Genomic DNA, 15,269 nt, shown 5'->3' on the forward strand with positions numbered 1-15,269 from the left:
AAGAGATAAGACGATACGTGTCAAAGGTGTTGAAGCGACTCAGGTAAAACTCTTTCTTAATGGAAGCTGTAAACATGGGAGAAGGTGAAAAGAGAAAGAAAAAAGGATACAGTACCCATCGAAAAAAAAAGGGGGGGCTTATAGTTTGTGTTGTTCACCAAAGAAAAAATATAAACCCTCCACTTCCGATGACCTGATGTTAATCTCTTTCTAATGCCCCCACCCCCCTTTTCAAAGTGGCAAAAGTGTCGCGTCTAAGCACTTGACTTTTCCCCAATTTTTTTTTATTTTGTTCATTTAAAATGTCAATAATAACAATTTAAAAAAAGGCGACATTTAATTGATTCATTGAATTGATTTATCCGTTTAAATGCGCGTTTTTTTTTTAAATACACTAAACACCTTTCACTTGGTGTCGCCTCTAGACATTTGTCCACAATCATTAAGAACATCAACACACAAAAATTCTTTTAATATATTCATTATCGTTACGATAGGGAAATACACGATTAGAACCCCCCCCCTACCCCATTAACAGATTACCGTAGAGAGTGAGACATAATAATTGATCACATCTTTTTATATATATACATTCATATCTCATACGGCACAAATACAGTTCAAGGTGACCAACCTGGAATCGCTCTATTTTTAGGCACAACTATTTTTGCTCATTCTTCTTTCTTTGTTTTTTTTTTTTTTGTTTTTTTCTAGCGAATTGTTATTCGGCAATGTGTAATCCACGTACGCAAAATAAAAAAAAAAATAAATAATAAAAAAAAGGAAAGGTGAACTCTTATTATGCATCGGGCAAAGTGCCGCATGGGAATGTGAGCCATAACACCGAACGCCATGAAAGCGAATGGCAATTCCCAGGTTGACAGACCTTTCACTTATCGCTGGGTCAAATACTATTATTTATAATATTACGACGACACATTTCTTTTGATTTCTTTCCTTCTTACTGGACTTACATCGGACAACGATGTGTGTCGTCCAGTGTACTCAGAAATGAGGCAAGGTCAAGCAATCGTATGTTTTGTTCAGACCCTATCATGCTCACTAATCTCTCATCCTTCCGTTTATCATCTACCCCTCATCCTGCGTTTTCAATAACACAGAGAATTGCCTAATCATAACTATTGCGCAAGACAATGTCAAGTCTTTTATTGCCAAGTTCAAGGTCGCCATTCTTTTTCAACAAACACACAATCATCATTAAAAAAACAAAAAAACAAAACAAAAAACAACGCGGACATCTTCGCCCTGGACGGGGGGGACTCTCACCGATGCAATCGACACACACACAAAAAAAAATCCCGACATTTAACACACACACACAGACGAACTGCCGCGTGAGTGTGTAGGTGGGGGATAGGAATAAAAAAAAAAAAAAAGAAGCCGAACGGCGTCGAAACTGAATTTTGTTTTTAAGCTCCGCCCTGAACCGAATGGAAGCCGAGAGGGGTTGGCTGGCGCGTGCGAACCAATAGGAGAGTAGACAATGGGCGGAGCTTGGGAGTACACCTTTCCTTACAAGAAAAAAAAAAAAAAAAAATGGCCAGAATAAAAAGAAATACACACACACACACACATACAACATGGAGGAGGAGAGGGATCAAACTCCATTCAAGAGACCTCCCCCTTCTCTTTCGTGTGTGTACCTTCTCTATCCCCCCCTTTTTTTTTGTAATGCTATAGCTGATGGTACTGGCCTTGTATGTCTGCGTGTGTGTGTGTGTAAGTGAATGGCTAGACACTAGAAGACCAGTTGGTTCGCTAACTACCGCCCAGGACGGTCGTGTTGTTGGTACGTTCCTCTCTCACCGACAAATTAAACGTACACGTAAAAACCAAACCCCCCCCCCCTCAAAAAAAAAAATAGTTTCGATATTTATGTTTCGTCGGTGACATTTACCTCAGACACACATCGATCGTGATCTCCCTCCACAAACGACACACACACACAAATTCGTTCTCATCTCTCGAGGTTGTCGTTGTTGTCTAATACTCGGAATACAGTGTTGTCGACAGTGTCATTATCTCAACTCAAGTTGGCAATAGAAAAATACACATTCGATCAAGCCCCACCTCGATTGGCTCAGCAAATTATCCAGTGAGAAAGCAACAAGACGCTCATCACCAGTGTGTGTGTCTCTCTTTCTGTGAGTGTGTGTGTGTATGTGTATGTGTCATCGAGTGCAAATCAAATTCGTTGCAGGTGACCAACCCTCGAGTTCCATTTTTTTTTTTTATGTGTGTGTGTTTAACTCGTAAATAAACAAAAATAAAAATAAAATCCGCAACCCTGGAATCGCCGTCGCCTCATCAAATCCGGCGGAATTCGCCGGTGCCCCACCCGCCGCCGTCCAGTTCGGCAAACAGTTTCATCAACAGCCACTTCAGCGGCGATTACAACACGACAATGTCGTCGACAACGCCCAACTCCGTCGTCGGCGGAACAGACTGCGATCAACAGGAGTCGACGGCCGGCCAGGCCGCCAATTCGCAACAAGCGGCCGCCGCCGCCGCCGCCGTCAACGCGTCCAAAAACGCCTTCCTCGAGCTGCAACAGGCGCATCAACACCTGGCCAGCCAGGCGGGCATCGGTCCGCCACCGTCTCACATGGCGGGCGGAGGTGGACCGGCCGGAGGTGGCGGCGGACCGTACGGCATGAGCCGCAATCCGTACCAGCAAATGCAGCAACAACATCCGTCTGCAAACAGTTTGAGCGTCAACCACCAACTGGGCGGCTATCCCTTTTCGCACATGACGCCGCAAAACTCGTACGCCGCCGCAGCAGCCGCCGCTGCCGCCGGATACCACCACCTCAGTCCCTACCCGTCGCAATGTCCATCACCTCCGCGAGACGGTAAGACAATTTTAATTCGATTTAAATTTAGAGTTTCATTTTTTTTTTTTTTTTTTTTGAAATAAATAAAATAAAGCTGACGGGGTGGGCGTTCGAATCTTTTGTTTTGATTCTTTTTTTTTTTTTTTTGAATAATATTTCCGTAGAGGAGGGGTGGATAACACGGGGGGGAAGGGGGTGTGTTTAGATGTACGAACCGCAGAAGAGTATATCAAGAGAAGGGGGGGAAATATTTTTTTTCTTTTTCAAACGCTGAGGGATACAAAAGAGCCGGCGGTACTCGTCTTATTCGGAGCCATAGTTTTTGTTTTTTTTTGTTTTGAAATGTTTTTCTGTTTTTTTTATTCGATGGCAGAAAGAAAACGAATGATGGGCCCCGTGTGTAACGTGCTCTTGTGTATATACACACACACACAAGGGATCGCCAGAGACGTTATACGTTCTGATGATGTATGGAAGGGGGGCGGATGGTGATGGATGGCCAGAATAAAGAAGGAGCCCTCAAGAAGTTTTGTCTTATTCTCTTACGAGGTTAGATGTTGTGTGCGTCTCGAGCCGATAAGAATCGATCAATTAATCGTTGATCCACTGTGTTGGTGGTGGACGCAACGAGCAGGACAGCGAAACTGGCGGGACCGGGCCCTCCCTTTTCGAAAAAAAATAAATATTTTTTAAGGGAAAATAACAAAACAACAACATTCCCTATCGTCTTAGCCATTCGACTCTCGGATGATGAATGAGCCAGCAGCCTAAAGTCTGCAATGTCCGTGAGTCGAATTAAAATTCCGTTTAAAGAAAATATCAAAATTAAATATATCCCGTCGGATAAATTCAATTGGGCATTTCTAATGTCGTCACACACACAGCGCAAAAGACATTTAAAGCCTGTCTAAATAGATACATTTAACTAATAAGGTCGGCGTAATATCATCATTGATAAACGGTCGAGACACGGAAAATAACCAACGAAAGAAAAAGAAAAAAAAAAAAAGGAAAAGAGAAACGAGAGAGAAACAAATATAATCATCATTATGCAGATGAGCATTAGGCTAGAAGGTAAAAGAAAAAGGTCATCCATCACGCCGACTTCTCGTGATAAATAACACATTTTTAGCTTCAATTTTTCTTGCTCCCCCGTGTGTCTCGTCCGTTTCCTTTCCTCGAAGATAATGAAATTAAATTTGATTTTTCCCCTCTCTCTCTCTCTCTCTCTCTGGCCGTTCGCATTGTGGTGTTGCCATTCAGATAAAGATTCGCTCGATTCGGGCATCAGAGTCAACGGCAAGGGCAAGAAGATGCGCAAACCGAGGACCATCTACTCGTCGCTTCAATTGCAGCAGCTCAACCGACGATTTCAACGCACCCAATACCTCGCCCTGCCCGAACGGGCCGAATTGGCCGCTTCCTTAGGACTCACTCAAACTCAGGTAATGAAATTTTGGAATCATTTACAATCAAAAATGGCGCTTGTAAGAAAGAAAGAAGAAGAAAAAAAAAAGGTTCACGATATGTCACGAGGGGGCGTGTCCAAGTTTCTCTACCCCCCCCTTTTTTTGTGCTATGGCTCGCCTGCTGCTGCTTCAGCTGCCGTGATGGATGGGGGTTATACGGGCCAAGACACCAAAAGGGAACGTATACAAGTCCCGTGTGTTGAGACGCAGGAGGGGTGGGGGGGGATTCGAGAAAGGGGGGCGTGTCGTTCACAAAAAAAAAAAAAAAACACATGAGGAGGAAACAGAATTCAAGCGCATTTTTATTGTAGTTGTTTCTTTCGATGTTTTGTTCTTCCAGAAATGGGAAACAAAAACTAAAAAACCAAAAAAATTCTATCATTTCAACGAGGATTTTTGAAAATGTCCAGTCGAGTTTTTTACGTAGAAAAAGACTCGACAAATAAAAGGATGGCCCATAGCCATCCATCAACCGAGAAAAAACAAAACACGGTGCATTGCGTCACAATAGGAATAGTCCGCGCAAATTTTCTTATCCCTTGAAAACATTAACAAAAACATAAAAAAAAAACATAAGAGAGAAATGACCTCGTCGACATCCTTTTTCATCAGGTGGAAAAGTTTAAGCCCCCCCCCCCCAAAAAAAAGTGAGACGGATTAATCCGCTCATTGCATGCCGACTCTGGACGTCTTAAAAAAAAAAAATATTGCGTCTGTAATTGTTCAGTAAAAACTCTTCCGGCGGTGTTATTACATAACGGCGTGTGTTCCTTTTAGACATTCAACTCTGTTCACATTTAATTTTGTCTTGAATTTTTTTTTTTTGCCGGATTGTAGGTGAAAATTTGGTTCCAAAACCGGCGGAGTAAGTACAAGAAAATGATGAAAGCGGCCCAACAGGTGGGCGGCGGCGGTGGCGGCGGACTGAACGGAAACAACTCGGCCTCGACGCCTCAAATGTCGCCGTCCGAGTCGGAAGGCGGATCGCCTAGCCCCGAGTGCGGAGACGACGGCAGTTTGGGCGGCGGTTACCTACCGCTGGGCATGGGCCAGCAGCAGCAGCAACAGCACGCGCACCAACAGCAGCAACAACATCCCGGCGGCATGATCAACTACCACCAACAGCAGCAACAACACCAACAGTCGGCCGGCACGCCCGTCAGCGACCTGTCACCCCCGCCGCCGACGTTACTGCTGGGCGGCGGAACGGGCAGCCCGCCGCTCAGCTCGTCGACGGGCGGCTCTTGGATGCACGACACCAAGCCCAACCTCATTCAAATGGGCGATCCAGCGTCGGCCGTCGGTCTGGCCCACCATCACCACCACGTCCACCACGTCCACCATCCGAACAGTTTGCAGCAGCAAATGGGCGCCGCGGCGGCAGCAGCGGCTGCGGCCGCCAACTACGGCATGCCCTACCCTTGGCAATACGCCGCCACCATGAACCAAGGTCTACTCACATGAGAAACTATCACGACCTATTTTTTATTCAAAAACTAAATTTTTTTTTTTTAAACTAAAATAAAAAGAAAAAGAGGCGTGAAGATTTAGGTGATGATTTGTTCTTTTCTTGTTTAGATGAAAAATTTTTTTTTAAAAAGCCAATGATAAAAAAAAAAAAAAAATTGTTTAAATGTCAAATTCTCGATAAATTATTTAGAAACTTCATTTGAGAAATTGCGCGTTCTTTAAATCCAATTTTCTTTTTCATTTCGGTTGATTGACTTTTACCACTACCTTCTTAAACTCTACTGATATACATACAAAATATATTGACTTTTCATTAGTATTTTTTTTTTTGGTTTGTCGTATGCAAGATTTCCTCTCTGTGCGTTTGCGTCATCACTGCGCCCCCCCTGTTAATATTATTATTATTATTATTATTTAAAAAAAAAATAATAGTAATAATAAAAATGAATTCATTCTTCACACTACACAAGTTTTCGTTGTTCGGGTGCAATAGAGACACATCCCTCTACATCCCCCCCTCTCCAATTGGAATGTAATCGATATACGTATATAGTAAACATGTTTTTAGGAGGATCGCATTCTCATCCCACAATTATTTTCATTTTTCATTTCACAATTGAAAAGAACCGCGCCATTCATTTTCGTTTTGCTGGTTGTCCTCCTTGTACTGAAACACATTGCAACTGAAGATATTTAAGTTCGATGTTATAGTACAATGAATAATACAGTGTACAGCGTTAAACAAAGAGTTTCGATTGGTAGATTGTCTTCGAATCGAACGAAGAGGGGGAAAAAAAGGGGGGGGGGCGTGAGTGACGGAAAAATTTTTTGTTTAGCCAATTTTCAAATGGTTTGCCCCGATCGACTGTACATGTTCTAACTCTATTTTGTTTGTTGTTGAAACCATTTTTTTTTTTCATTTATTAAAAAGTAGAAAAATAAAAGAAGAAAACATAAAAAAAAAAAAAAACTGTTATTCAAAAATATTTTTTTTTTGTTTGCGGGAGTTTCTCGAGTGATGTGTATCATATTAGCCGGTCCTCATCCTTTACCCCTCATTCTGTATGTGTGTGTGTGTACGTGATCCTTTTCATTATCGCATCCATTTCCCCCCCTAAACATTTCATTTCCCTGTTGTCTCTGAAAATTCACGACATTATCTGAAACGTGCGCGTGTGTATCTTCGTCTGTGTCCCAAATTACGTAAAAACAAAAACAAAACAAAAACAAACAAATGATGACAAAAAAAAAATGTGTGATGTTTCTCATCCCAATACACAAAAAACAATTGTGTTTGTCGATATACAAAACAAAAACATAATCGTTTCAACAATTGAAATTCTTATTTCCTTCAACAACAACAACAAACGTTACACATTCCCGTCATATTATCTCGAAATATCATTTCAAATTGCATTTTCAACGGCACAGATACACGAGACTCCCCCCCCCATCCATCACAGTGATTTAGGACTGCATATTAGAAACGATTCATTTAATTTCATTAACTGATTTACAGTCCCAAAAACAAAAACTCTCCCTACTCCTTCAAAAAAAAATTCTAATTTTTTCTTTAATAATAATTTAAAAAAACAAATCCTTCAGCATCCAACACGAAAAAGAAAAAAAAGGTCCCTGTCTCTGGTATCATCTACGTCTCGAGATGATGATGATGAGCCTCGCTTCGGGGCTTTCACCACTTGAAAACACTGCCGGGTTCATTTCTTTCGTTTCTCCCATGTTTTTCATAGTTGGTTCTCTCATTGCTTCGCTACGACTTCAAACTTTGTTTTGTGTGTGTGTGCCTGTGTACGTGTGGTGATGCCCCCGTGTGTTATGCAAATAGCGTGATGCACGCCATCTGCGGATCGGGCATATCGCCGGCTAACCCCACCAGCAGCGTCAAAGAGACGCGGGCAAGGCCAGCGACCGACTCACGGTATCAAGAAAAAGTCGTTCATTTTCAAGTGTTTTCTTTGCTTTTCATTGAAAATGTGAAAGAATTACATCTCGTGCGCCATTTCTCCGCATTTCAAGCGAACCTCATCTGCGTTTTTTTTTACCAGCGACTTGTTGTAATCGGATTTCATACAACATTCGACAGACGACGTCGGATGAAACTTTATTCTTGTTCGTAACTGTTGGATTGCATCTCTTCCATGTGTGTTTTTTTTTTCTTTTATTATTATCATTTACTTTGCCAACACACAAAAGAGAAGACGATCCGACAGTTCCGGTGACTTGGTGGGTGTGGTGCCACAAAAAACGGTTCTAATTGCAGACTTTCGAGAGACACACGCGCGCCATCGTTTAGAATTGCGAGGGGATCGAAATAAAAAAAAAAACTGTTGGTATGTTTTTTCTTTCCCATCTTTTATTGTTCGATAGTGAATGAACAGAGTCCATCTGACGTAGGGGGGGAGGAAATAAAAGTCTTCATTCATTCGAGAGCAGCACAAATCTCTAATGGCAGACCGTGTAGGCGGGGGCGGATTCAAATTACAACGGTCTTGTGCACGGTGATGAAAACGTCAATAGGTTATCTACAAGATATATACGATAGAGTGGCGAGATAATGTAGACAACACACGTTTTTTTTTATACTTTCAAATTCAATCAATTGTTGATCCAGTTTTTTTTGTGTGTCCACCTTTCGAGGAAAAAAATGCGTAACAATTGATTGCGAGGAAAGTACTTCCGTCAATGCGAATAAAAAGCAGATGGTCCCCTCTTATGTTTGTGAACGGGTTCGACATCATCCGAGCACCTGGTGGCTACAACGTCAAGTTAAAAAAAAATAATAATGTGAATATGTACCAATTCATTTTCTATAGAATTAGAATATTTCTTTTTGTTAAGCGATAGAGTCATCCCGTACACTATACGCCACGCCTATGTTGTCTGTACGACGGCGCTCGTCGGCGTACATCGCTCCGAAAAAAAAAAATAAAACGTTCCAGCGAGACATGTCGTGTGTGTGCGATAGAGGGGGCGGGCAAAAGAGGTGAACAGGGCATATATATATAAATATATATAAGATAAATAAATAAAAATATATTCCCTTCTTTTTTTTTTTTTTCTCCCTTATTGCGCAGAGAAGTAAAAGAAAATATACATGTAACCCGCGTGTATGTAGCGCAGGTGGCGCCACAGATCGAGACCCCTTCAGGGGCCTCCATAGTTTCTTTTTTTTTTTTTTCTTTCTTTCTGTTCTTTTCTTGTCTATATATTTTTTTGTGTGTTGTTGTTGTACCTTTATCTTTCGTTTCTTCTTTTTTTTTAAGGTTTTCCATATAGACGCCCATTCCCATCCCTTCTCGCATGTAACATGCACAACACGCACACACGTTTCTTCTTCAAACTCTTGTAGTATGTACCTTCTGCTTCTTCTTCTTCTTCTTCTTTTTTATTTTTTATTGCGATGATGACGGGGGGGAAGGGGGGAACATACACACACACAAAAAGGGACTTGGTAGAGAGAAAGGGAGAGAGGGAGGTGCTGCGCATTTCCGCCGGCGCCGGAGTATGTACGGTGGCCCAGTAGAGCTATAAGCTAGACATGACGTCGACGTCGTCAATAAATCCTCCATTAACATTCCGATTAAATTCATTCCCCCCCCCCAAACCCCCATGTAAACGGCGTAAATAAAAATAAATAAATTCTTAAACGTGAAATGAAATTTTTTCGCTAGCCAAACTGATAAAACAAGAGGGCCGTGCATATAAGCAGATTATCAAAAGGGAGGGTTTGCATTAGCCAAAAAAGAAAAAAGGGGATAAGAGAGCTACTGCATATGTCGTTTCTTAAACATTTTCACAAGAAAGAAAAAAAAAAGAAACAAAAACAAACGCAGGAGCGAAAACATCCCTCTGCTTTAGGGAGACAGAAAAGAAAAAATACGATCCACAATGATCCTCAGCTGACCGAACAACGAGGACCGACTAAGTAAAAATAAAAAAAAAAAAAATCCCACAGAATTATAACGGCCAGGGCTAAAGAAGGAGCCAAAGACATTCTTACGATTATTATTCCAATTCCCGAGTTTGAGACGCTTAAAAAAGAAATAGAGAGGCCGAAGAAAGACAATCTCCCGTTAGAGGGGGAAGTTTGGTGAGAGAGAGCCTATACAACAACAAAAAATGAGGTGCGTGGTAATTCAATCTAGACAAGTGGCTTTCACGTTCTCTGATTTTCTCACACAGAGAAAATGAAAGAAAACAACAACAAAAAAATGATGAAACAAGATCTTCCAACTATTATTCACATCTATCGCTATTTTCAAATCACCCCCCCCCTAACAAAATAATCAAATCAATCAGAGAAAATAAAATCATTTCATAGTCGAAAAAAAATTAAATCTTTGAATTAAAAGTCCTAACGAGTCGTGACCATCGTTCGTTACAACAATGGCCGCGCTAATGCGTGAGTGGGACCGTACAGGACGAGGGGGTCACACCCCTATGGCCAACATCTTATAGCCCAGTGCCTAAACATGTACACACACACACACATCCCCCTCCCTTTTTATTTTTGATCATGGCTAAAAATAAATAATAAAAAGAGCCACGAAAAACGGTTGCCCCGATTGATCTTGATTCTCTTCTTGTTCTTCTACTTCAACACTTTCTTCCTACGTATGGCAACACCCCCAGCCCCCGATCTTAGTGCAAGAGGGGGGGAAAAAAAAGGGTGACTTCATTAGCGGCCCATTCTCTCCAGAGCTGCTCGTGTAAGCGAGGTACAATCGAGAGCAAAAAGGTTCTTATCGGTTGCCTTTCTGAGCTGCGAGAAGAAGGAGAAAAGGCTCAACTTGAACACACAAGAGCAACGGCTATCGAAATCGATTTCTTTTTTTTTTTGTGTGTGTGTTGTGTTTTTGAATGGCGGAGAGAAAAACGTTATCCAGACTAAAAAAGAAAACCCGCATTTCGTCTGCTATTACGAAAATCGATCATTTCAACAACAACGTCTTTCTTATTGCCCTAAATATATTTTAACTAGGCCCACCTCACATTCAATTTTTTTTTGTTTCGTTTAAATTAATCATTTAGAAGAAAAAAAAAATTGAAAAGTTTAATTTTGAATGTGGGGGGGGGGGGATCGTTAAAACACCTGGAATATAGTCAGACATAAAAAAAAATGAAAGAAAGAAAAAATCAGTTCAATTCTAAAGCCATTGCTACTATAGACACATAAAAAAACGTGTGTTGCACGGCGAGAGCAGCCGCACCGAATGAAATTAGTAAAGGTCAACTCCTCATCTACACGACTCTCCTCGCCTTTAAATAGAAAAAAAAAAATAAGAAACAAGATAAAAAAAAGGGGGGAAACTAATTAACAGGAAGGAGAACTCAAATGGAGGGGGTCGACACTTGTTACAAGAGGAAGCGCTTCTCCATTTTGTGTGTGTGTGTGTTTCTTTCGTAAGTTATCCCAACCTGGTAGGCAGTCGCATAAATCTCCGTATATAGCCGACTCTCATCTACCGTACGTTCCAGTTTTCTGTTTTTTTCTTCTATTCTTTTCAAGTGAAAAAAAAAAAAAAAAAAATTGAGAACAAATTCAGAGACCTCCTGTAGTGAAGACTCTCCCCCACCCAAAAAAAAATGAAAAGAGATTTTCCTATTCTTAAAAAAAAGAGAAAGAAATAGAGCCTTTACGGTGATGTATAACGTAACAAGTGTTTCACACAGAAAGAAAAGAAAAGAAAAAAGACACTTTCTTTCTTTAACAAAGCGATGAGAAGCGTAACCAATGTCTAATAAGCTCCTTGACGCTTTAGTTGAAAAGAATAACATTGCGAGAAAACTTGTCTGCGCGCCAGCAAAAGCTGCGCCAGCAATTGTCCGTTGCTGATCGACACCCTCACGCTGCGTAACACACACACAAATGGGGGAGAGAGAGAAAGCTCCAGTGATATACCCAGGGTTGCGACCTCCCGCTGATCTCCTTTTTTAAATACAAGAATAAAAAAAAAAAAAAACACGAGAAGAATAGAATTTAAAAAAATAATGAAAATCGACGCATCTTCAATGTCTTCTCGGCATAATGGACGGGTAGGGGGAGGTATTAGAGGCTTATAGAGGATCACCGAAACACACAGACACACAAAAAATAGATACACAGTTTGTTTTTGTTTAGGAGAAAGGTCCTATTCTTTATTTTTTTTTTGTGATGGCTTAAAAAAAAAAATGTTATTGTAAGAGAAACAAGAAGAAGAAGAAGAGTGTCACAAACAAAAAAAGGGATCACTGCAGGGGTGTGCACATTTTCGGCGGATCAAGAAGAATGAACCGCAAGCATTGACCAACCGCATTTCTCGTGTGTGTGTCTGTGTGTTCATTGTGCTTCTTTCCACGTAGATATTAGGTGCCCTATCCATATATTTATATAGCCTCCACTAACATTTCATTATTTTAAAGAGCAAATAGAGCTGCTGTTTGATTTGAAATTTCAAATGAAAACGGCCGTTTGCCCTTTTTTCTTTTCTTCTGATCCCGTTAAGGAGAAATGAATTTTTTTTTTTTTCCATTTTCTGTCCCCAAAATTCATTTTTTTTGTTTTGTTCTTAATGTCATCGAGTTCCCTCCCTTTTTTTATTTAACAAAAAAAAAAATGGGTTGATTGATTCAATAAAAATGCACACAGAGCAATTTGATATAGTAGAGTACCCACTATTATGCCAAAACGTGCATCTCGTATCGCACGACCCCACCCATATTTTTTCATTTTATTTTTTTAAATTTGATATTCATATCAAATAAAAAAAAAATTTGAAAAGATGTTGTGTGTATAGGAAAATAAACATATCTTCAAACGGGCATTCTTCATTATTATTATTATTATTATTTTATCAATAAATCTGTCCGGAGGGTTAGGGTGAAAGAGTGTGTACAAGTTGAAGACTCTATATATGTATAAATAGTAACACAATCCTCGAGTATGAAATATGAAGAGGGACGCTGTGTTATTGACGCAACAACAACAAAAAAAGTAGAAATTAAAAAATAAATAAAAAAACGACGTTGATGAAAAGAAAACGGTGTGTATACATTCGACGTCTTCATTGAATCGACCCAAGACGTGCCCGATCGAACAAAAGACTAAGAAAAAAAAAGTTTCAAACAAAATTCAAAGCGGCATATCAAATATATATTTTTTTAAATGTACATTTCGCGATCAAAATAGAAGTAAAATTCAAATGTTTCCCAGTCGTAGATGTACAACATTGAAACGAGCCAAGAAAAAAATAAATAAATAAACAAAATAAGAATATCGTCTTTTGTTTGAAGTGGTTTGTTGGCTGCGTAGTCGTGTGAAACGCATCACATCATCAAGCAAACACAAAAAAGAGGAGCTCCATTCATTTTATAATGGCAAGTCCATCTTGGAATCCATTTTTTCAAAAATCCCTTTTTTTTTAATATATATATTTTGATTTGTGTTTAGAGATTAGTCCCATCCCCCCCCCTCTGCTATTTTATTAACACGACGAGAATTGTATACGCTACGCATCATTATGTTATCTAGTCAATTAAAAAACAAACAACAAAAAATTGTGTTATCTTTTTATATATATATATATCACATCTATAGGGGGATATCGTTAGATAATAAGGCGCGGCCGGGTGCATCACAGCCGCACGGTTGGTTAGCGGCTTAATTGGCCGCATCCAAATAAACAAACACAAGAGGCAACAAGCCTATTCTCTCTCTCTCTCTCCCCCTTTCTTTTTTTTTTATTGTCTAACAAGTTTAGCGCCTGATGATAATTGCAAGTGGAAGATTAGATTTGTTCCCCATTTGAATATCGCGCCAAAAAATTTAAATTGCAATTTTTGTTTTTTTCCTCTTTAAAATGAAAATGGAGGACATCGAGTCCGAATGGCGTTTATATTGGAAATAAAAGAGTGCACTAGTTTCGTCTACATCAAAATATAGATGGAACGATACATTTTTCTTTAAAAAATTTGGAGGTGGGGGACACACACACACACACAAAATCGGAATAATAAAACTAAAGAGCGAGACCTCCTCCACCTGTCAGCATCGTTTCATAGTTCAACACTCTCCAGATGGCGAGGTTCACCTGAAAACCCACCCCCCTCCTCTGGTCAGCTAGCCCCCCAAAAAAAAAAAACCCAAGAAAGACCGGAATAGATCCTCCGCCGTTACACACACGTACACAAACACACACCGACATACAAAAGAGGGGGCTTCCTCCTACATATATATATATAGAAAGAGAGCCTCTCTTTACATCTAACAGCAATTTGTTTCTTCCTTTTTTTTTTAATGCACCAGGTCAACGATATTTATTATTTCAAAAAATAAAATAAAAGGCCTAGGCGACTGAGAGCATTTTTCGTTGTTTTGTTTTAACTATGTATGTGTGTGTGTAGTCGAACGGTGCGATGAAATAATAATCGTAAAAAAAAAAATAAGTTTTTTTTTTTTTTTGGGGGTAAAAAATAATACATAAATGTTGTGGTCCACATGTGTTGTGTAGAGGAAACCGACCCGAAGGAAATATATAAAGGTAAAGGCGCCATAAAATGAAAATATATATTTATATATAAACGACCATCCCCCTCCCTATTTTTAGGTTTTAGGTTTTTGTTTTTTGTTTTAGATTAGATTTTAGATGTTTTCTTCTTTAATTTAAATTTGAACAGTTTCGTTTCTCAAAAAATGTTTACGGCCCTCTGCTGATGGAACTCGAACACGTACAACATTCAAATTACATTTTCACAAGTTTAAAAAGATAAATAAAATAAAATTTAGCGCGTTATTCCAGTTTGATCTTTCATTCGACACTTTCGTTGCCATTGGATGTCTCGGCCTTTGCACGCTGGAACCGCCCATCGAAAATGGCAAAATTAAATAAAATTCCCTCAAAATTAAAGTTCAATTTCTTTTTTTTTTTTAACGAAATAACTTTCAAACTAAGCCACGTGACCCGACTATTCCAACAAAAAAAAAACCTTCTACTTCTTTTCTTGTTCTCCTTCTCCCCCCCTCCTCCCTTCCCCTGACTGTTGTACTACCCCCCCGAGTTGCTGCAGCCGCGGTCTAACAATTGCGTTCAACCGGAATGAACATCGAACATTGCACAAATGCCTATAATTACATACAGACCACGCAGGCGGACCGAAAGAAAAAAAGCTCCCGGGCTCTCTGCTCTGCTCTCTCTCTCTCTTGCTAACCTTAAACTAAGAAAAACATTTTTTTTTATTATTATTCTATACGCTCTCGATCGTGTGTTCAAGTCCCTCTATTTCATTTTTTTTTTTTTTTTTAAGCTCTACGTATTTTACACACACATATAGAAAAATGTATTTCTTTGTTAGCATTGTCCTATAAACTGCTGATTTTTTTGTTCAAGTTAAATTTTTTTTCTTTCGCCTCCCCCTCCGAGTACGTGACGCAGGACTTTGCGAATCGATTCGGTCGATTATCCTCTTGTTTTGTACC

At 39.9% G+C, this 15,269-nt stretch overlaps 1 protein-coding gene across 2 annotated transcripts; it reads left to right on the forward strand.

Moving 5' to 3' along the window:
* Nucleotides 1-1,721: 1,721 nt before the first annotated feature.
* Nucleotides 1,722-7,004, forward strand: LOC116921464 (homeotic protein distal-less). Of its 2 annotated transcripts, none has more exons than XM_045172561.1 (3): nt 1,722-2,873; nt 4,125-4,300; nt 5,162-7,004. In XM_045172561.1, the coding sequence occupies exons 1-3, from the start codon at nt 2,426-2,428 to the stop codon at nt 5,786-5,788; spliced, it is 1,251 nt and encodes a 416-aa protein (XP_045028496.1). In that variant the 5' UTR covers nt 1,722-2,425; the 3' UTR covers nt 5,789-7,004. The 2 variants fall into 2 exon arrangements, with proteins under 2 accessions (XP_045028496.1, XP_045028495.1); XM_045172560.1 differs by having other exon boundaries at nt 1,730-2,873; nt 4,119-4,300.
* The last annotated feature ends 8,265 nt before the right edge of the window (nt 7,005-15,269 follow it).

This window comes from Daphnia magna, linkage group LG4 (genome assembly GCF_020631705.1).
Source record: "Daphnia magna isolate NIES linkage group LG4, ASM2063170v1.1, whole genome shotgun sequence".
Taxonomy (NCBI): domain Eukaryota; kingdom Metazoa; phylum Arthropoda; class Branchiopoda; order Diplostraca; family Daphniidae; genus Daphnia; species Daphnia magna.

Bases quoted from the DNA above. Each gene is read 5' to 3' on its own strand.
- LOC116921464 (XM_045172560.1), top strand. From the start codon at position 2,426: ATGTCGTCGACAACGCCCAACTCCGTCGTCGGCGGAACAGACTGCGAT. The intron at 2,874-4,118 runs GTAAGACAATTT...GTTGCCATTCAG, and splicing joins TCCATCACCTCCGCGAGACG to ATAAAGATTCGCTCGATTCG. The intron at 4,301-5,161 runs GTAATGAAATTT...GCCGGATTGTAG, and splicing joins TAGGACTCACTCAAACTCAG to GTGAAAATTTGGTTCCAAAA.